The following is a 23,166-nucleotide window of genomic DNA, read 5'->3' as shown; positions in this document are numbered from 1 at the left end:
GGGTGAGTCGCTGGCTGGCCTGGCCATTACCACTGGAGCATAGCAGGGGCTGGGACCCTGTCCCTGCCACTCTGAGAATGAAGAGTCATCAGAGGAGGAAAAGGATACAAAAGGAGGGATTTCAGAGTAGCAAAGAGTCCCTGATGGGGGAAACTGAGGCCACCATAGACAGAGGGCACACCACCATTCCCTCTTGCCCACCCCATGGGGGCAGGCCGGAGGGTGGGATGGGGCCTGGCCCTCGACCTTCAGGCTGCTGACATTTGACATTCAAGAGAGAACCACAGGGTGAATCTTGCATACTGGCCAGATGTACCTTCCCTATGTGACATCCTTAGCACTGGTAGATATAGAATTGTTTGCCTTGCCTGCATTATTTTTATCTGCTATCACTGTGTATCAATAACATTGAGTTGTAGTTGGTCTGAGGGTTTGGGTCCACCGAGAACAAGGTATCTGGGTCATAAATCTAGTACCAATGGCCAGCGGGCAGGCATTTCAGGCCTGGTCACAGGTTTCCTAGGTTTTTTTTATCTGACCTGAGTGTCCTTATGAACAGCTCTGGACAGGGCTGGAAAGAACTGAAAGAAGGGTTGGCACCATTTTGGGCAGAGTACCAAAAACACTTGCAACCTCTACTTGTAAGATGTTGGCATCCCAGGGGCAGATGGCAGGGGAGCCAAGAGGAACCCAATCCTTGTGGCAGTTCAGGCCCCTTCCTTGCCACCTGCTGCAAGCAGCCTGGGCTCCATGATGGATGGCAGGGGCCTGCCCAGAGCCCAGGTCTGCTGTGGCAGACAGCTAGGAGCCTGCAAGTGACTGCACTGGGATCCTCAGAGCCCCAGCCTAGCTTGTTGCCACTGATGGGTGCACACACACCTTGGGCTGGACAGTGGGAAAGACGACCAGGCTGTGGTGCCACAAAAAGGCTCAGGCCCCTTGTGGCTTCTCATCCATCCATCCCAGGTGCGTATGCACCTGCCAGCAGCAACAAGCTAGGCTGGGGTTCCTCAGACTCTGGTTCAGCTGCTTGCAGCTTCCTGGATGCCTGCCAAAGCCAGCCTGGGCTCTAGGAAGGCCCCTGCCACCTGCCACAGATCCTGGGCTGCTTCAAGCAGGCAGTAGAGAAGCCTGCACTGGGGTCACAGAGCCTGCTGCTGGCTTTTTGCCAGTGGTGGGTGCACGTGCTTCTCTGGGCAGATGGTGGGGGGAGCTGCAGGGGAGAGCTGCAATCCTTGTAGCAGTGCAGCCCCAGCCGCTTCCCCGTCATCCTGCCTGAGGTGCATGTGTCAAACAAAATGCCTTCATATGCATGCCAAGGTTGCAGGCTCCTAAACTAAAGTATATCTAATACATCAGTAAGAGCCCACAAGAAATATTCTTAGATCAGAAGGTCAGAAAATCTATTGGGAAAGAGGGAAAACAAATAATAAAAGACACTGTTATTCTGCTCGTGGCACTCTGAGAAGACTTATGTAGTCATGTGACTACCTTTTCCATCTGAAGGAAACAGATTTTACATCAGTAGCTCTGGTAGCTGTTTGGGACAGATGTGGTCTCAGCACTATTGCAGGGGATGGTGGATAATCGTATCTTGTGGACAGTTGATTCTCAAAATAGAAATGTTGCTTATCATAGCCAGCTCTTTAATAGGGAGCTTTTAACTCACATTGGCTTTTCTGAAAGAATTTACCAGGATTGCTTATTTTAGTGTGAGCAAATCTTGTGATGAGTTCAAAAAGAACCAAAAGAAACTAGACGCATCTTGTTCAATGGCCTTTTTATTGGACTGAGTCTAATTTGAAGACAAACCCTGCCAACCTTTATTTATGAGCAGTACATCTTGCAGTGGCCTGAGATACATGTCTGCAAATTTTTGTCTTTGGTTTCATTCAGATCTAGGTATATATGAAACCTTCTCTCTATTAAATGACTTGCTGTTTTGTAGGTATTGCAGTCTATAGCTTAAGTGGTTTCTTCTTAATGAACAATGATGTTCTGGTACTAAAGCTTAAGTTCAAACAGTGAGTGAAATCTAGGTAACACTGAATTAACTTTAATGGGATGTGAGCATACCTGGTACTTCCAGGAATAGTTCATCAAGAGCTATAGATTTTTTTAAAGCCCAAGTTCAGGGAGCTTTAATCATAGAATCATTAAAATATATAAGGACCTCAGGTCCTTGATTCTAACTGCCACTCATGGCAGATTTATCCTTTTCTAGATCATCCCAGTTCTTAAAACCTTCCTAGGATACAAATTCCATAGCCTCTCTAGGCAATCTGCTCCAGTACTTAGCCACCATAATACTTAGTTAAACCTTCCTAATATCCAAGCTAAAGATTCCTAGATGCAATTTAAGATTGTTACCTCTTACCCTGTTCCTGCAACCACAGAGAATAGTCAGCTGCCACCCTCTTTATAACCTATCTTTATGTATTTGAAGATTGTGATCAAATCCTTCCTTGTTAAGCTTGACTTACTGTCAATAGTGATCTAAGATTTTGGAAAGGAGGCTGTAGAGTAAGAAAGACTGGAGTCGGGGCTGGACATGCTGTAGAAAGGGAGGTCACTTCCAAAAGCCAAGGTAGCCCTTCCCTGACTCTCCAGCCACTACAGTTCTATATGGTGAACGAAGATCAAAAGCTCTTGTCTTGATGATGGCTTCAGGGAAGTGTTAATCTGCCCCTTGGTAGCTGCAGCTCCTACCAGCAGCTTTCTGTCCCTGCTCCTCTCCACTATTGCAGGGGATGGTGGTCACTACTGGGAGGAGAAATCAAAAGGTGGTGTGGCTGCATCACTGCACCCGTCCCCGCCCCTGCTTCCTGTTGATGAATCCAGGCTGACTATTCCTGATCATTTTTTATCCTCCAAGTGTTTAGAAATAGATTCTTTTTCTCACATACTCACTTGGTATGTGCCTATACTTACTCTAAATGCTTATGAAGGACAGGACCCAGCAAGTGTTCTTCTGGATGTTTTTATTACATGATTAAGTGGAATTGCAGGGCACTGGGCTCAGTAACAAAGGTGATGACCCTTAACATTTACATGACCTTGTTCCTAATTTTGTCACCCTTAAACACACTGAATATTACCTCATATATTCAATAAGATACCAGTGTCTGACCTATAATGTATTAGAACAGGCCTGTGAGAGTCCAAGTGGGAAACAGAAAGCAAAAAATATGAAATCAAATAGTATAGGAGTATGAATCCTCATAGCAGTTATCACTTTGTATGAAAACTCTACAATTAATTTAAGTACAGGTACATCACCAGTTGTTTTTTCATTTATTTCTAAGGAAAAAAAGAACCATTAATAGGACTATGTATTATACAAACATGCTGTGTAAAGGTCTTAAACATGTTTTTGTTTAATTTTAACAATTAGGAAGTAAATAAATAGGAGAAAAAACTCTTGGGTATCTTGGAAAAAGTAGATTTTTATCCCAGTAGTTCAGTAGGATCTACAATGTAAATACAGGTGGTATTTGGGGAGTATTAAAGCTACGTATTACTGAATTGATAGACCTTAACAGTTCTTTTGCTCAGGAAGCATTATGCTCTATCATGTAAAAATGTACTCAGGGACATGTAAAATATGGTTTATTAAACCTACAGTCCATAACTGAAGTTGTTACAGTTTAATGTATACATTCATAGTTCATGGGTTATTGAGCTAGTAAATTCTAACAACTTGTCTGCACGCCAAACAATCTTTTGTATTTTGAAAAGAATGTCATTCTTTTGGAGCTCCTTTCTTGTCTAATATCCCACAAAAATCAGAACTTTTAATTCTGTTTTCCAAAGCACCTGAGCCAACTGTCCTATGTGCATGGATTTCTTGTATGTATGTGTGTGTGTGATATATATAAATCAGTGTTCAAAAATGCTGAGTTTCCTTCTGTGAAGGAGAGTGTAAAGGTGTTAATTTATTTCCAGCCTCCGTCTAAGTTTAAAGAAATGTCTAAGAGGTACTTTTGCAGGGACAAATATTAAATAGTGTGAGTTTTTTTTCAAAGGCTCTAAACAATAAGATATTTGTAGGGAATAAAAGAACTGTAAAAATCCCTAAACAAGTCAATAAAACATTTTAAAGTTTTTTTTGTTTAGCTTATTTGTTTCTTTTTTCACCTGCTGAACATCTAGGTTGGTTTTTGTTTACATGGTTTAGTGAAGAGAGTAAGTGTATTTCTCACTTGCTTTAGACCTTAAGTTAGTGGTTCCCAATCTTTTTATATTCCAAGTACTTTTAGGAAAATGCAATGTCTTAGTTTAATTTGCTTTTTTTGACTCTATAAACATAGTTGTCATGGGATGAGGTTCCTAAGGATGGCTGTGTTACCCCTAAGGATTGACTGTGCCAATTCGGCCCGATGGGCACCCTCTATTCTTGCCCACCACGTCTTGATGGATTTATGATATAGAGAGGCTGCCTTCACGTCCCATTGGACACGGTCCTGATGGATTTCCTTGAACCCTGTGGCTTCCCAGACCCATTGTGGGTCCCGTTCCAAAACAGATGTCATGGAACACCCCAGCCTTATGAACTATATGCGTGGCTCCAACCGCTCCTTTACCCCAAGCCTTGCAGGTGGCACCGATGCTATCCTGTCTAGGCCTTGCTGTAATTGGCCCCCTTGTCCTCTCTTTGGGCTCTCTGCAGCCCTGTCGCTACACCTCTCTGGCGCTGGGGTCTGTGCACCCCAAATGCTGCGCCCTCTCTGGCGCTGGGGTCTGTGCACCCCAAAATCTGCATCCTCTCTAGCACTGGGGTCCCCACGCTGCAGCGGGCCCCCACTGAGGCCTCCTCCTTCCCCAAATAGCCTCACCCAAACCACCAGTGGTATACAACAGCAAACAAAACATAAGCCCCTGGGCTATAACATAATACAAAAATCCGGGTGTGCTCTGACCCTTTAAGAGAATCAGATTTCATCCCTAGCACTAAATGTCTAGTAGGCAAGGGTACCTGTGGAGCTGATAGAGCCCCCCCTGAGCCCTAGGTGCAGCAAATCAGGCAGTTGCAGCATCACTGGGCACTTTCTCCCTGGAGGCTCTTTCCCCTCTGGCTGCTAGTCAGGGAACTACCTTTCTGGCCTCATTCCTGGGATTTATATATAAGCCAGGCCCTGCCCCTTCTCGTCAGCTGACCGCTGGCAGGTGTGGCCCAACTAACTTATTTTGGCTGCCCTGGTAACCAGCAGCTGGGGCTCTTTACTGACTGGTAAGACTCTCTCCCTAGCAGCTCCAGCCCTTAAAAGGAGCAGGACACCCTAGTGCCCTATGACAATAATAAAGCAATTTTTCTGAAAAGAGCTCAGGAAGACCCAACAGGTCAGAATGGTTTTGATAACAGATTCCTGTTTGTAATTCCTGGTTTATCTTGTGAATTGTGTGCAGGTATTTACCCACCTAACAGTGCTAATCATAGAATCATAGAAAATTAAGACTGGAAGGGACCTCAGGAGGTCATCTAGTCCAACCCTCTGCACAAAGAAGGGCCTTAAAAACCTGTAAGGATGGAGATTCCACAGCCTTGCTGGGTAATCTGTTCCAGTGCTTCGCAACCCTACTACTGAGGGTTTTTCCTAACATCCAAGCTAAAATTCTCTTGCTGAAACTTGAGACCATTGCTCCTTGTTCTGTCATCTGCCACCACTAAGAATAGTTTAGCTCCATCCTCTTTTAAATCACCCTCTGGGTAGTTAAAGGCTTCTATCAAATCTCCCCCTCAGTCTTCTCTTCTGCAGAATAAATAAGCCTAGTTCCCTCACCCTCTCCTCAAAAGTCATGTTCCATAGCCCCCTAACCATTTTTGTTGCTCTCTGCTGGACTCTTTCAAATTGGTCCACATCCTTTCTGTAGTCAGGGCCCCAAAACTAGACACAGTATGCCAGATGTGGCCTCACCAGTGAATAGAAGGGAATAATCACTTCCCTTGATCTGCTAGCAATACTTGTACCTGTGCAGCTCAATATGCCATTAGCCTTCTTGGCAGTATCCATTCCTGTTGAACGTTAATGTGTAATTGATGTCAGTCTCGCCTTAATTTAGGTAGTCAATTAGTCTTGGATTGTTATCACCTTTTCCGTAAGGTTTTCCTTTTCTTTTTTCTTCTTTTCTTCTACTAAGGCAGTTGTTGCTCTTCAGCCAGCTGGCTGAAGACTGCCAGGACCCTTCTTGATGCAATATTCCTCACACCCACACTCTCGCCTGCCACAACTTGCTGAAAAGGGAGAAAGAAGAAAAGTCTGGGTGTGTAGTTTTTTGCACAATTGGTCCTTATGTCCGCCTTAGTATAGTGAGGGCTCCACCAACCCCTATAGCCTCTCCCATTCCACTGGATGTTAACTTATAGTCCATATAATCTGCCAGAGCCTGTCAGAGTCATTCCCATGGCTCAAATAAGTCACCACTAACTTAGTCTTGGTTAGCTTCCAACAGGGCCTTAGAAAAATGACCTGTCTTGAGTTTAAACAACCTCCCAGCTTATGTGCAGGTAGTTACTCTTCACTATCGCTCTGTGTCTAGGAGGATTCTTCCCCTCTTCCCAGGTGGAGGAAACAAAGTTAACTTATCTCTGTCCTTCTATTCAGGTCTTTATGATACCTCCTTCTCAATCCTAGGCTGCTGTGCTGAAAGCTGCTTTGTCTTGGCTTCTTCCCTATCAGCTTTCTCACTAGAGCTGACTCCCTGAAGAGCCTTCCCTGCAGCTTCCTGAATGCTCCCAGCTGTTTCCACTCTCACTTTGTTGGACTGGGAAACTTACAGTTCTGATTGTTCCTCCCTTCTCTGTTCTGAGTCTGTCTTTATAGTGGAGCTCTGTTCCTTCCTCGTCCCCTCCAGAAACACCAGGAGAAGAAGGATCCCCCTATGGCTCTGTATAGCTTAGGTGATGATATAGATACTTGCAAGCACCCTTTCAACCCCAGTGTCTTATTTTCTGCCTCCGGTATCTCTTCACTTCACACACTCTCAACTCATATCCAGCTCATTGTCCATTGTAACACCAAGGTACTTTTCTGCAGAGCTGCTGCCCAACCAGGTGGTCCTGAGCCTATAGTGGTACATGGGATTGTTCCATCCTAAGTGCAGGACTTTGCAGTTCTCCTTGTTGGACCTCATGAGATTTCTTTTGGCCCAATCCGCCAATTTGTTTAGGTGACTCTGAATCCTAGCCCTACCCTCTAGTGTATCTACTATATCCCCCAGCTTGGTGTCATCCACAGACTTGCTTTGGGTGCAATCCATCCTATTTTACAGATCGTAAATAATGATATTGATCAAAAACAACCCCAGAACCGGCCCCCAGGGCACTCCACTAGATACGAATTAGACCTGACAATCCAGCCAGCTTTCTATCCACCTTACAGTCCATTCATCCAACCTGTACTTCCTTAGCTTGCTTGCAAGAATGCCGTGGAAGACGGTATCAAAAGCCTTGCTAAAGTCAAGGTATATTATACCCACTGTTTTCCCTGCATCCACATAGCCAGTTGGTCAGGCATTACTTGCGCTTTGGTAAATCCATGTTGACTGCTCCTGATCACTTTCTTTTCCTCCAAGTGTTTAGAACTGGATTCCTTGAAGACCTGCTCCATGATTTTTCCAGGGACTGAGGTGAGGCTGTCTGGTCTGTAGTTCCCTGAATCCTCCTTCCTTTTCTTAAAGATGGGGCACTATATTTGCTCTTTCCAAATCATCTGGGACCTCTCCCAATTGTCACTAGTTTTCAGAGATAATGGCCAGTGGCTCTACAATCACATCAGTCAACTCCCTCAGCACCCTTAGATGCATTACATCTAGTCTCATGGACTTTAACAAATCCAGCTTTTCTAAATTGTCCCTAACCTGTTCTTTCACTAGTGAGGACTGCTTACCTTCTCCCCAAACTGTGCTGCCTGGTGCAGTAGTGTGGGAGCTGATTTTGCCTGTGAAGCCTGAGGTAAAAAAGGTATTACATATTTCAGCTTTTTCCTCATCATCTGTCATTTCACTAATATTGTGCAGCATCCCACAGCACCCTTATAAAGTTCTTGGGGCTTCTCTGGTTGAGAATTACTGCCTTAAGTAGTAATTTACACCTGTGCAAAACTGGAACTAAAAGTCTACAACTGAAAATAGAAGCATTTTTGCTTACCTTGATGCCAGTCTAAGAAGTTCAAGACGAAAGGTAATTAGTCCCATTTAAAACTTCCTCCTGATAAATTGCACCATGTTTCATTTTCTTTCTATGTTTATTGTAATTACCAGTAGCAAAACTAGAGGTGGGCAAAAGTGGGACCCACCCTGGCCACCAAGTTAGGAGGGGCATCAGAATCTCCCCTCAACCCCATGCAGTCTGTACTCTGGCAGGAAGAGCAGCCCCGTGGCTTACCCTTTCTGGGAACTCCTAAACAGTCTCCAGCTGCTTTGCCCACTCCACCTGTTGCTCTTAAAGCAGGAGAAGCCAAAAGCAGACAGAGTTCAGATCCTGTGGTCCGCTGTCCCTGCTCTCCACTTTTGGAACCCATGCATGCCCCTGCCCTCCCCCTGCTCTCCTGCAGGGTTTGCCTAGCTGCCAGCTCTACTTGTTATGCCATTGGCTATTACTACTAGATTAAAGTACTCATTGTTAAAAGGAAGATGTAATAGCAGTAGGATTTTTGTCTGGATTTTCTATTGGCTTTAGTAAGGGAGTGCATAATATATGAGATACCTCCTCTGATCAGAAACCTCTCTTCAGTATGTCGTCCAAACAGATCACAGAACATGTCCAGAGGATTTTTCACTCACACCACAACTGAGAAAGTGACTTCTATGGGTTCTACTCCTTGTTTTTGTAAGAAAACCTCACTGGGCTAGAACAAGTTGGTAATGATTTTGATGCAGTGATCACTTTACTGTTACTGTTCAACAAAGCAACCTCTCCTGACTATTTGCAGTGATGTGATGAGAACCAAAAGGAGAGAACCAGTGAAGAAGGGTGTATTTAATTCCTTGGGAAAATGGAATTTCTCATGGGCCAAACAACAAATTGCAAAGGGGGACGTTTGGTTATAATGCATGTTAACAAGCCACTATCTGTCTGAATATTGGTTCACGAAGTGCTGGAAGGGTTTTAGAACATGCCTCAGAAAAGAAAGAAAATTCATATTTGTTTAGCTTATGGAGCTTTGTTTTGTGAGGAGTATTATTTTCTTTGAAAGGTCACTTTCGTCTTATACTTTCAAGATTTATTTTCCACTTACACACTTTTAAATGGCTGTGTGCCCCCTTTCTCCCCGCTTCCCCACCCCCCCGGTAGTAACCTGACTTTTAATCCAGGCCATAAAAAAAGAAGAAAGAACTGAAGTAAGAAGGGATGTAGTAATTTACCAAAAGTCACTGATGAAGCTGGAATAAGAGTCTAGATTTTTTTAAGTTACATTTGTTTTAGACAGGCTTTGAGCAGGGATGTTTCTGCCTTTGGCAGGAGCTTGGATAAATTACTTCCTGAGGTCCCTTTCAGTCCTATTTTCCAATAATTCTGTGTTTATATGACTAAGACAAAAGACTTTGAGACCATCCTTTGCTCCTCTGTCAAATTAATAACACCTCAAAAATCCTTAGAACATAATTTTCATGCAATTAGCTGACATTCTGCATATGCTCAAACATATTTTGAAGTAATTTTTCACAGGTAGCTAGTGATTATTTAGTTCGTTTTCAAATCAGACCAATTAGAATTAATAATACAATTTAATTTTATTTTTCAGGTTTATTCTTTATATAAATTGATAATATGTTACTTGCCACCATCTTCTTTACTGTCCCAAACTTTATTTCAGAAAACAAAGTTTTGATTGAACCACATCATATTATTAATTTTGAGACTTTATTAGGAACATAAAAGCAATAGAAACATGTCTTGAAAATTGTAATTTTGTTTTTTAACAAGTATAGGCATATCATTTAACCATTTTTCTTTGCCTTTAGCATGCAAAATAAGTATTATGACAGATTATATGAATTCACTAAGATTCTAATTACATGTGGTATATAGCCAATATCACTGTTTTAAGGATATTTCTGCATAACACAAATAATGAAATAGCATGTTAAATCATGACAAATCAGAATGAAATGTAAAAGAGGCAAACATTGTGAAATAGGAAATAAAATCCTTACATTTCCTTGATTAGCAGTAAGTGTGACTTTTAAGAATTAATCTTTTGTAAAGTGTGACATTTCTTCTAAAATATGACATTTCCCCCTGTGAATAGTATGAGTTCTTTGCCTTCACTTGTGCATTGGGTTTTAGAATGGGGAATTTTTTTTTTAAAGAATGTTGCTCTTATGTCAGGAGTCGTGCCATATGGGGAAAAGCAGAATTCATTACCTCTTTTAAAAAATATTAATGAAACTTGACTGACATTTTACAATATCTAAAATACTGATCAGTTGGTTTAATTAAAACAAGATGCTCAGTTCTGTGCATCTTCAGTGCATAAGCTATTTTAAGCCCTTTAGATACTCAGGTATGTAGTTGAAAATTATTTTAGATTGACTTAAATTACTTATTTTGTTTGCAGATACCTCAAATCAGCTATGCATCCACAGCTCCAGAACTAAGTGATAACACCAGGTATGATTTTTTTTCCCGAGTGGTTCCACCTGACTCATATCAAGCCCAGGCCATGGTTGATATCGTGACAGCACTTGGATGGAACTATGTGTTGACCCTGGCTTCAGAGGGAAACTATGGAGAGAGTGGTGTAGAGGCATTTACTCAGATCTCAAGAGAAATTGGTAAGTGTACATTTATCATATTTTATATTTATAGCAGACAGGTTACTAAAGTTTGAGCATCACTAAACACTGTTTGGGTCTATGTGGAATAATTGGAGATCCTGCAAATGCATGACCTAGACTGTCTACTCTTGAGAGAAACAGACTATATTATGAATGATTTTTCTGTTCGTGGGTCTGTCAAGGTGACACTTCAGTACTAATTTAGGAAGGAGAATTCCTCACAAAAGCAAAAAATGCAAAAAAGATTTTACTCACTTTGGAAAGGGGAAGCTCTCTAATAAATTAGAGGGTATGCAGACTTCATAAATGGCATTTAATATAATTCTTTAAGACCAAAACTTTTATTAGCAGGTTTTTAAAATAAATTGCATTTGACTGTGGCCAGATATAGAGGGGACCTGATTGGGTTATTTTTCTGGACAATTGTGATCCTATAACCCCCAAAGTCTAGTCATGACAAGTCTAATTAATGGACTTTTTAATCAAGCTGTTAGAAAAAAAAATTCTTATCAAGCACAAAGGCATATCCTAACGGTTTTTATTTCAGGATGAAATGTGCTATATACATATAGGCAATATTATGAGAAGTCAGGTGGACCTTTCCTCACAGTCCAGTAGTTATTTCTGGCCTGAAAAATCTGCTGGATCTTTCCTCACAGTCCAGTAGTTATTTCTGGCCTGAAAAACTGGCAATTTTTTAGGAACAATAGATTTTAGACTCCAAGGAATGAAGGAAGAGAGCCATAGGTGATTTGAAGGAGGGATGAATTGATCTTTCAGCAACTGAACCAAAGTGAACTAGCACAAATAAAGTAACCTTTAATTTACAAATTCCTCAAACAATCCCACAAGCCTTCCCCATAAAAAGCCTGGACTTTTTATTTATTGGATTTGCACCATGGTCTGGAGACTGTCATCTGGTCTCAAACAGTTAGATAAGGGATAAAGGGAAATATCACTCAGATATGTAGAATGTCTTAAAAACACAGCCACTTTAATTGAATGTAGGGTCCCATGGATCCCATGCATTTATGCAACATGTTTAATGTTCCATGCGAGACCTGCCAATAAATAAGTTGCTTCCTTTCAGTAATTTCTGAAGTTTCCATGTGGTCTTTATATGGCAGCTGAAGTAGGGGGGATTACAATTATCTGATCTGGAGGTGACTAGGATATGGATGACTGCCAAGAATGCAAAAGAAAATACTGCAAACAGCACACTAAGCACTAGCAAATAGGAAAAGCATGATTTGCCACTGCTGCAAAATAGGCTTCCACGTGCAGCTGAAAATGGAGGAGGACTTTTACATGGAAGAGCCCTCATGGCTGATGATTTATCACTTAATACTGCCTTGTGAATTTTTTCAGACAGAATAATAGAAAATAACTCAAGCATAACTTTTCATGTCTTCCAGAGCATAGGAATATTACCCCAATCCCACTAATGATTATACCATTAATGATTTGGATGATGGGATCAAACACACTGTTAGCAAATTTGCAGATGACACGAAGTTGGGTGGATTTGCAGATACTTCAGAGAGTAGGGTTAGGAACCAGAATGACCTGACTAAGCTGGAGAAATGGTCTGCAATCAATCAGATGAGATTCAACAAGGACAAGTGCAAAGTCCTGCATTTTGGGACAGAATAATTGCATACATCAGTATAGACTGGGAAACGACTAGGTAGGCTGCAGTACTGGAGAGAAGGACTGGGAAGTTACAGTGGCACCATAAGCTGAGTATGAGCCCACAGTGTACTCTTGTTGCATAAAAAGCTAACAGCATGCTGGGTTGCATTAACAGGAATGTCACTGGCAAATCAAGGCCAGTGATTCTTCTACTCCATTCAGCAATGGTGAGGCCTCATCTGGAGTATGTGTCCTGTGCTGGAGTATGTGTCCTGTGTTGGGCCCCCAACATCAAGAAGCATGTGGACAGCTTGAAGGAGCCCACCACAAAGTAACAAAAATGAATAGGGGCCTATAAGGCAAGACTTATGAGGAAAGGCTGAACTAGCTAGGGCTATTTATTCTGCAGAAGAGAAGGCTAAGGTGGGGGTTTGATAACCTTCAAATACCATTTTGATTACAGAGAAGATGGAGATGTACTTTTTCTCTATGGTTGTAGGAAACAATACTAGGAGTAAGGGCCTCAAGCTACAGCAGGGGTAATTTGGGTTTGTAGATTAGGAGAAACTTTCTGATTATGAGGGTGGTCAAGAAATTTTGGAATCTCTGTTCTTGGAAGTTTTCAAGAACATGTTAGACACTTGTTTGGGATGGTTTAGTCCAGGATGATTCTGCCCTAAGCAGGGGGCTGGACTAGCTGATTTTATGAGATCCTTTCCAGCCCTCTTCACACAATGGAGGTTGCAATTCCCCAAATGGTTCAGGAACTTCAGTATGCAAAAAACAGGGAATATTAATATAGAAGAGATGACTTTACATTTTTCCATTCAAGATGTAGCTCTACCTTCACTAGGAATACAAATCTATCTTAGTCCAAGATTTTGCCTTCAAAATAGATACAACACTTTTTTCTATAATCAAGTGAAGCTAATCCATATTTACTGGGCTATTTACTATTTGATACATTTAAAGATTGTGATCAAAACTTCAGGGATGCGCTGGTGGAGGAGGGAAAAACACTCTTGGCTATCTTACATATTCAGAATGTAGAATAAGAATTGGAAAAAAATATGTCACAGTCTATTGAGTTTAGAATAATGCTGATTTGATTACATCAAATTGTATTACAACACCTTATTGATTTTGTTGACATATTTGAGGAGAAATAAAAAAAATCCAATAATACTGAAATATTTTGTTTATTGTATTTGTTTTAAATTGTTATATTTTTAATTTTAAATTTTAATTAATTGTAATAGATTATAAACATTTAAAACTAATTATTAAATGTTTATTCATATAAATTTCAAAATAAGAAATTTGAAAAAAAATTTTGACATGAAAAAACTTTTAGATAAGTACAAAAGAAAATATATTATTTCATAAAAAAATTAAGCTTTCAATTTTTGGTCTTGATTTGGAATGAGCAAAATTATGAACTCTCAATTTCCTATGTGGCATAAATTCCATTAACTTTCAGCCAGCTCTATTTGTATAACTGGTTCTGTGGCTCATATTTTCATCACACTTCCATATGTTGAAGGCCATCTGTATACTTGAAAAAATCTGTAAATGTGATCCACGGAAAGGTGAAGGCCAGGGGTCCTTCTGTTAAGTTTTAGTGTCTAGCCAGGATTCTTATTTGGAGTCTATTGGCTGAAAAATCATTTTTACTTGAAACCATCTGCAACCCAGCTGGTACTATTAACCTCTGAAAGTAGATGATTAAAATAGTCACCCAATCTTATTCATGCCCTGTTTCACAAATATGAGAATAAGGTGGATCAGTCCAACACTAACAGTTGTGTGGTCCTATTAATGCAAATGGTATTAGGCTGTATTAATGATGTCATGATCAAACTGACATTTCAAGATTAGATCAATCTAGTATAGTACTGATATCTGTCAGGAAATTTACAATATTGTGAACCCTAAGCACTGAGTTGGGGTCTCAAGAAACATGGTACTGGCCTAAAAGGAAGAGATTTTAAAAAGAACACATTTTGTTGTCTTGGTATTTGTGTTTTTACTTTCACCTCATTAGGGCTAGAAACTTTGTTTTGTTAAATTAAAGATTTAATTACCATATAATCAGTAGAACCCATTATCTGGGCATATAAAAAAATCACCCAATCTCATGGGTGGCTTTCTTGTTACTTATCACATTATCACCATAGCGATGGTGATAGCAATGGTGATGATTATCAGGAACAGGACCTCTTGTGCTGGTTGACATAAAACTGCATAGGCTAAAAGAAATCCTGCCTGCAATAATTTACAGTGTAATTTAAGATAAGTAAATACCAACAATGGGCAAATTGGAAGTAAGGACAAATTTAATAGTAATAAGATAACAGCATTGTAGTGGAAAATAATTCATTTGTGGAAACAAAGTGAGACAAATGCTTGCTTTCCTCATTGAAAAAAATTACCAACTAAGAGGATATGTGAGATCACAGTTTTCAAACAATAAATTAGAAAAAGTTTTCCTAAATCTGGCAGTAAGTGGCAGAATAAGAACAGAATGCATTGTTGTTTCTGGTGAATTGTTTTTTATTATCCTTTTAAAATAGAAAATAATTTCAGAGCCTTGCTTATCTGTTGGATTATAAAAATGAATGCTTCTCACTCATTGGACTCTTTCAATAATTTACAGTTTGATTGGCCGTCTATTTGGTTTCAGCTCCTTGCTCACCAACTCCAGAAGAAATTGGTTCTCTAATGAAATGTAGAACACTGAAAAGATCAAAGTCGTACCATATTACAATGCCATGGAATGTGTTAGGTATTCAAATCTCCTCTCATTTTAACGACAAAGATCATGTCTAGTACAGAACATAGTTGAAAATTAAATATTTTACAATGCAAAAAATGTAATGGAAAAAAGAAATGGTAGGAATTCTGACTCTGTGTAGAGGACACCATGGTAGATTTATAGTCTTCTAGTTCCTATTAGAAAGTTTGTAGGTGATTGGGTATGGTGTTTTATGTCGGTATATTTGCCACAAGAATGTTATAGAATAATATACCATTGTACCATAATATACCATTTAATATAAAATTACAATGTTCAAGAAATCCTTGGCATGTTCAAAGGAACTTAAAAAAGAAACATAAAAAACCCTTATTGAAATGGTCAAGTACAGTAAATTTCCTGTCTTTGCTTACCATTCATTCTTTATGCCCGGAGGCTGTTTAGTAAATTTCTAATCAGCTTATTTTTACTGCTTCGTTTCATCATACCATCACAGTGGAATTACCACCAGGAATAGAAGTGTAGGAACTTTTCCTTTTTCAGGATTTGGCAGTGTTTGGTTTGATTGATTAGAAGTAATCTCTTTTGGGTCAGGCTACTTGCTTAGCTTAGTGCATTATTTTTATTTCAAAACTAATTACATTCCTTAACAGTATATGACTGATTGGGGGACAGATTCTATCATCACCGGTAACTGACAAAACAACAACATGAGCCCTACTGGAAAATGGTTGTCTCTTATGGCACACTATTAATAGGATCCATCCTTCTGGATCAAGGTATTGCATGAGAGGTCACCGGGACTTTTGATACATTCGCTAGGTAGGAATATGGAGGAGTAGAGGCTGCTTAGACTTTTCATCCCCTCCAAAGACCATTGAGACAGAATCCAAAGGTCAGACAGAGTCTAAACATTAGTGTCTCAATGGAAGTAGTTATATGCACACCCAGGAACTGAACTGAGGTCTTTTTTGAGGCAAAGAAGGAATCTCCTACTGAACCACAACACCAGGTGTGACACTATTAAGGAGAGGATAAAAATGATAAAATCAGAAAAGTGTAGTTGATTATTGGGGAAAGATGAAAACATTCAACACAGTCTGTCTGTTTTTACTCATGAGCGCAAAATAGCATACCCTGCTAGGGAAAGACAATGTAGGGTCAGAACTACAGCTGCGGTAATTTGGCATTGACATCAGTGGAGGCATGTTGACTTAACTCTGCTGACGACCATGTGCATAGTTTTAATAGGAATGCTGTACATTTTTTCATGGGATTTCTTTCTTTCCTGCATCTTGATAGAGTGTGGTTAATAACTTTCTTCTGAAGAGGTACTACTGTGATCAAATTGTATGGTGTCCTGTTTTATGATGAAAAATGGTGCCATGATAACTACATATTTCATGAATGTCTGCAACAATACTTACTAGATTTTCATTATATGTTAGTTTCTGTGCATGTTATTTCAAAGATGGTTTGATATAGGTGAGCTAACAATACTGAATGGATTACAAAAGGGGAAACTGTTGGATTATCCATGTGTTTTTGCAAATGCTTGTACATAGCTGTGGATATGCTGTGAATCATTCCATTGTACATTTCCCCAAAGCACTGCATTACCTTCTGCCTTTAATATCTCTCAGACTTACTCGGCTCTGAAGAGCAAAAACAAAAAGCCGAAGCTGAATGAAAATATTTTTGTTTTGCTTTTTAATTGGTACAAGAAGCTAGTAAAACTACTTGCTGTCTTATCTGTGAAACTATTTTATATTCAAATAACAGGACAAAGAAACTTAGCCCTTTCTTTCCATGCCAAAGATGCTTGGTGCCCTTAGAAACCATTGCAGTAGTAAGAAAAGATTGATTTCTATTTGAATGAATGCTCATTTCCTGCAGTTGCCTTGATATACCATCAATATCAAGTATTTAATGTTTTTACAAGATAGTGGTAGCAATCTTGTAGGTAAGTGGCTTACTTGAATTTCTATTTATAATGAGATAAAAGAAATCCAGAAAACAAAAGTCCTTCAGTTTGAGGACAGAAAGAATGCAATATGTGGAATGTAACCTTTATTCTCAGAGATGTTCCTCACTTTAGAAAATGGTACACAATTAAATTATTTTTCACAGCTAATAATACTCCAACACTGTTACAAAGGGAAAACCTTTTAATTTAAGTGTAAGTTTTTTACTTTTATATTTATGTGATTGAGCTCTATTGATAACACTTATGTCATGCTTCAAAATGTAAGTTTTATTAACGCTATACAACTGGCTACAAGAGCTTTAAAGATGTGTTTGAAAAATTGCGGAATCAGACTGTGTGGGTGTGCTAGTATAACAGGTGCTTTAAAATGATCCTAAGATACTTTAATATTTTTTATTTTTTACCAATTGTTGGAGTCTGATAAAACACCATTTTGTTTTTTAGCCTTAAAATACAGGGCCATTTTTATTTCTTACTTTTGTATGTGCTAATCAATATGGTGATCAGCAGTTTCAATTATGTTTAAATTGAATAATTATATTGTTAGTGGGTCATACGACTTCTTTATAAAACCATACACAAGGGCATTTTGTATTCAACTGAACTGAGTTTTTATCAGCACTGTTTATGACCAGATAGTAGAGGCTGACTAATGCAAATTTAGGTACCCATTTGCTACCAGTTCCTGGTTTGGGTGCCTTTTTTCTCTCCTTATTAGTCCATTCCAGTATTATATTTCATATTTTATATACATAAACTGTCTTTTTGGACCATATAGAGAGTTTGGATTTGGAAAAATGCAACATAAGAAGAGCCTGTCTAGAAGTTCTTTTGTATGTACAGTCCCTGATATCTATAATGCAAGCTGTGAGTGGACAGGACTTTGTTCAAGTTTGGTTTTATACCTCCTTAAAAGAGAAAAATGTAATATTAGTGGTGAAGGCAATGTAACCAATCCCAGACCTCATAAAAATGGGACACAAAAAGGACGTATCCTTGAATATTTAATCCAAGGACACAGAATCATAGAAAAATAGGTTTGGAGGTCATTTAGTCCAACCCCCTGCTCAGAGCAGGACCACCCCCAGCTAGATCATTCCAGCCAGGGCTTTATCAAGCTGGACCTTAAAAACCTCTGAGGATGGAGATTTCACCAGCTCTCTAGGTAATCTGTCCCAGTGCTTCACCACCTTCCTAGTGAGAAAGTTTTATCTAATATCCAACCTAAACCTCCCTTGCTGCAACTTGAGACCATTGCTTCTTGTTCTGTTATCTGTCACCACTGAGAACAGTTTAGTTCCATGCTCTTTGGAACCACTCTTCAGGTAGTTAAAGGCTGCTATCAAATCCTGCCTTGGTCTTCTCTTCTGCAGACGTATTTTCAGACATGCACATATTCTCAGTCTTGAAAGTTATATTCATTTTAAACTTCTTATTCTTTCCAGCCAACTTAATATATTTCTAATTATGCAATAATATCATTTTAAAAAGAAAATACAGGAGAAGATAAATGGCTCACCAATAATAAGTGAGATCTAAGGATGCTGCTTTAGAAGTTTACTGATAATAATGTTGCTTCTGGGTTCTCAACCCAAAGAAAATATTGCATCCTTGTATATTTGAAAACTGTATTTACATTAATAATTTGGAATTGAATTGAGTGTTCATGAAAGCTGCCTGAATAGAGACTTAAGACTCTAAGAGACTTAATTTGTCTCTCTCCACAAAATGTGTACCAAAAAGGTATCAGCTGTGCAAGCTCCCTCATCCCTATTTATCCACCACAGTGACTTATTCCTGTTTATACCTGGGGAGAGAAAACAAAGTTAACCTTAATTTCTGAAAATATCTCTGTTCAGCAAAGCACATACAATGGGCCTTTAACATGGACTTGCAGTTAAGCACACATTTAGGCATTTTCCTGAACATGGTTCAACTGAAGCACATGCCTAAGTGCTTCCCTGAATCACGCACTTAGTGTTCATGCATATTTAATATTCAGACAGTGCTTAAAACTGAGATCACCAATTCTTTTTGCATTGGCCAAGCAATCAGTAGACAATAGGGATAGCCAATCTTTTCTGTCCTGCATTGGGTTGGGACCCAGTTTCATATATTACAAATTGCTTTGAACACTTTTCAAGTAGTAAGCAGAACTTATATGCCAAATAAGCTTAGTGGGGCAAGGTGTTTTTATGTTTGTATATTGTAACATAGTGAAGCTTAACTTGGTTGTGGCCATAGAAAATACTGCAACAAATACTAAGTGATAACTATAATGTATAGATTCCCATTACTGCAACCACTTGGCCATTTTTAAAATTTTTCTCATGTAAGTAGGCCAGTTGCTGTCATGACTCCTGTGAATAAGTTAAGTATATAAGATTTGCAGAATGGAGTCAACAGTTTTTCAATTCACTTGAACACCAGGCAATACCATGGGAATAACTAATGCAAATTCAAATATGGAGACGAGTGCTCAGAAAAGCAAACATTTATTTTAGGAGTACTTTAAATGCAATATTTTGTTGGTACAGCATTATAACTTATCCATGTTACCTAGTTCATGATTTTTAAATTTAAAGATAGGAATTAAATTAAACATGCATTAATGCTAATTTTAAGGAAGCAGTGCTATTAGATCAAAAGTGTGGTTTTGTTGAAATACAGTAAGTGGTATTTAATACTGAATATCTGTGTGCTCATTATATGGTTTTCCAAATGCACAGACTTTAATGTAGCAAAGGTTTAGTATTACAAGAATCAGGGTAGAAACTGAAATCATTGGCTCAAACATAAAATCGATTACAACAAGAAATAAGATGTACATTTTTAATATTAAAGGTAATTAACCATTGGAGCAACTTTTACTAAAGGATATGATGTATTTCTGATCATCACTTGGAGTCTAGATTCATTCTCTGTGAATGCATCTACATGAGACATTTACTACACAGTTGAATAATTAACTGTGCAATAAACATTGCAGGGCACCGTTATACATGCTCTGGGGGTGGGCGACATGGCACTTTAATTAGATCAGATCTAAGAGCTGCTCTAATTAAAGCTCTGCCATGTTACCTGTCTCAGCATCCCTGCACCTAAAAATGGTGGTGGGGCACTTATTTGATGAGCCGTAGTTCATGTGTCCTCACTTCCATTTTTAAGTGTTGGGACGCTGATACATGAGATGCAGGAGGCTGTTGGAACGTGGCAATTGCCCCTGCAGACTTGACTCGATGCACTGGAATTCCAGCATGTTGGAGTAGCCTCTGCTCTTGTGTATAGGTGCCCTCAGCATCTACACATGTACCCCTATTAATAAACTCCTCAGCAGGGTAGAACTTGTAAATTATATATACTACCTTGCTGCTGAGTTTTTTAATTCTGGAGCAGCACATGTGTTGACATTGAGTTAGCTGGCTGGGGCACAAAGCTGCTTCAGTGTTGGGGCTGCTTGCTGGCTAGCGCTCTACTGAAGCACTCTTGTGGTCCAGCCAGCTCCTCTGCAGCACACTGAGCGTGGTCAGAGCAGCCCTGGGCTGGCAGGCTAACCCCCTGGGTCTCCTGACAGCTGAAGCTGCTCTGACGCAGCTCAATATGCTGTGGTTCGGGCGCATGTGTAAACTGTGCACTTGGGAGCTTCCTGGGAACAATAAACTGTGAATCAACAAGTTCCCCGGTTTATGTCTGTGCATTAATGCCAGATGTATAAATACCCTGGATGTAGTATGCTTTATTTTGAGTACAAAATGTTGATCTAGATCTGGGATGGTTTAGATCAGGAGAATCGCTGACTAAACTCCGTAGTCCTTATTATGTTTGAAGTCAGACTATATGATCATGATGATCCCTTCCACCCTTAAAAGCTATGCTTATAAAAAGTTAGTGTAAACACAAAGGTATTTGATGTAATGGCTACTCTTAGTCATGAGGAAAATAAAATTCCTTTAATGTTGTTGTTGATATAATTTATTATTATTGTACCTAAGAGTTCACCTGAGAGTTGAGAACTCTTTGCACTAGGCACAGTATACATGTAAAATGAAAACACCAGCTTTATCCCAAATATTTTATAAATGCCTAAAACTACATACATTCCTCTATGAATATAGACAAATTTCATTTAAAAAAAAAAAACAACAAAAAAAATTGCATACCTGATAGCACTCATGGGTTATTTGCAGTTTTTGCCTGAGTAGATACTTTCACCATAAATGCAGTTGCTCAGAGAAGGAATGATCTGAGGTGAAGTACTGAAGACATACAATAGTTGCACACTAAGACTGGCTGTGGTTTCTTTCCATTATTCTATAATGGTCTTGGTGCTGGGGATGCAAGATGTCAAATATGCTGATGTGGTTTCCACAGTGGTTAAAGTTAATTTAGACAGAGTCCATTGATAACTTGTCCCCAAAACTACACAAATGTGTACATTCCAAATGGGATTTTTCCTTTACAAAGTACTGACTATTGGTTCTTCTTAAAAATCACCTCTGGTACTACCATTCTGCAGTATTTGTGGTTTCCAGCAATGTTTAGTGTGGGATCTTTTGTACTGGGGAAGTGTGAATATTCACTGAAAGTGTACAACTTAAATTGGGGATACAAGCCACTGTGAATCAGTGCGAATGAACCCTTTCAGTATAGCCTCTAATATTTTAAACCTTCATAGCATGAAGGTCTTTAAGTATTTCAGTGTTTTTAAGTACATTCACAGAGCATTGACAGAAGAAAGGACCAAAAGGATGCTGGTTTTGTCTGCACTCATGCCTCTTTTTCACTTCTAAGAATTCAGAATATTTAAATTACAATTTCATCCAGATTCTACTAGTTTAGGGTTAGTAGGTTGATCTACTAAAAAGACTCACCTGTAGATAAATGTATTCAGGTTTATTGTTTTTAAGAAAGCCAATGTGCCAGTGTAGATTTAAGTACAAAGCAAGGAAAGGTGTGATATCTTTTATTAGATCAACTAAAAAGTTGGAAAGATTGTTCTTTGCAAGCTTTTGGGCACACACATCCTTCTTCAGGCATAGGGATAGTCTGGTGGTGTTTTGTGTGCTCTCCTGGGTAGAACAGAACCCAATATGTAAAATGCAGGTCTGTGAACATGCATTTTCACATGGCAGTGAGGATTGGAGGGAATGGGAGACGGTAGGTGTGAGACAAATAGGTTGGGTGGGGGGGAATGGGAATTGTTGACTTTGTGATAGAATGTAGCTTATAAAATGCAGATAGGTTACCTGGAAGTAGAATTACTCAAGAACTGCACCATCAATCCCATGCTATACTAAGATATATAGGTGACATCATCATTTGGACCAAAAATCTGAAGTCTCTGATTAGGTTCCATCGTAAATTCAATAACCTTCACCCCTCCATCAGACTCTCTCTAGAATACTCCAGTACCAACATTTCCTCTTTAGACACTATGATCAATATCCAGAACAGTAAAATACAAACCAGCATATAAAAGAAACCCATGGACCAACATACATATCTTCACAGAATCAGCAATCACCCAAAACACACCAAGAAAGCTGTAATATACAGGCAAGCCCACTGATATCACCAAATTTGCACTGAGAAGAATACTCATAATCATCACCTTGCAAATATCAAAAGGGCTTTCACCCAACAAGGACACTTCTCCAGAGGATAGAAAGAGCCACCTAGATACCATGTGAAGAATTGCTAGAGTACAAAAAGAAAATCCCCATGAGTCGCACATCATTAGTTATGACATACCATCCTTCCCTGAGACCGATACAGAAAATCCACAAACAGTTGCAACCCATACTAGAAGAAGACCCAATTCTTAAAAAGATCTTCCAGAACTGCCCATCCCAGCCTTTAAACAAGCACCAAATCTTGCCAGCCATATCACCAGAAGCAAACTTCCTATGGCCCAAAATACACTGAATGGATCCAGACCATGCCGGGACATAACATGTAAAACCTGCCAACACATCTCTACCACTACCACAATAACTACACCCCACAACAGAAC

At 39.4% G+C, this 23,166-nt stretch overlaps 1 protein-coding gene across 3 annotated transcripts in view; it reads left to right on the top strand.

Annotated features, from left to right (window-relative positions):
* Positions 1–23,166, top strand: part of GRM8 (glutamate metabotropic receptor 8) — a 570,128-nt gene that overhangs the window by 118,377 nt on the left and 428,585 nt on the right. For all 3 annotated transcript variants that reach the window (XM_019543461.1, XM_019543459.1, XM_019543460.1), the window contains exon 3: positions 10,560–10,776. In XM_019543461.1, the coding sequence (XP_019399006.1) occupies positions 10,560–10,776 (217 nt within the window). The remainder of the gene's footprint in view (positions 1–10,559; positions 10,777–23,166) is intronic.

Source organism: Crocodylus porosus, unplaced genomic scaffold (assembly GCF_001723895.1).
Source record: "Crocodylus porosus isolate Cpor-Errol unplaced genomic scaffold, CroPor_comp1, whole genome shotgun sequence".
Classification (NCBI taxonomy): domain Eukaryota; kingdom Metazoa; phylum Chordata; order Crocodylia; family Crocodylidae; genus Crocodylus; species Crocodylus porosus.
Note: the sequence above shows the minus strand (reverse complement) of the source record. Positions and strands in the feature narration are given on the sequence as shown.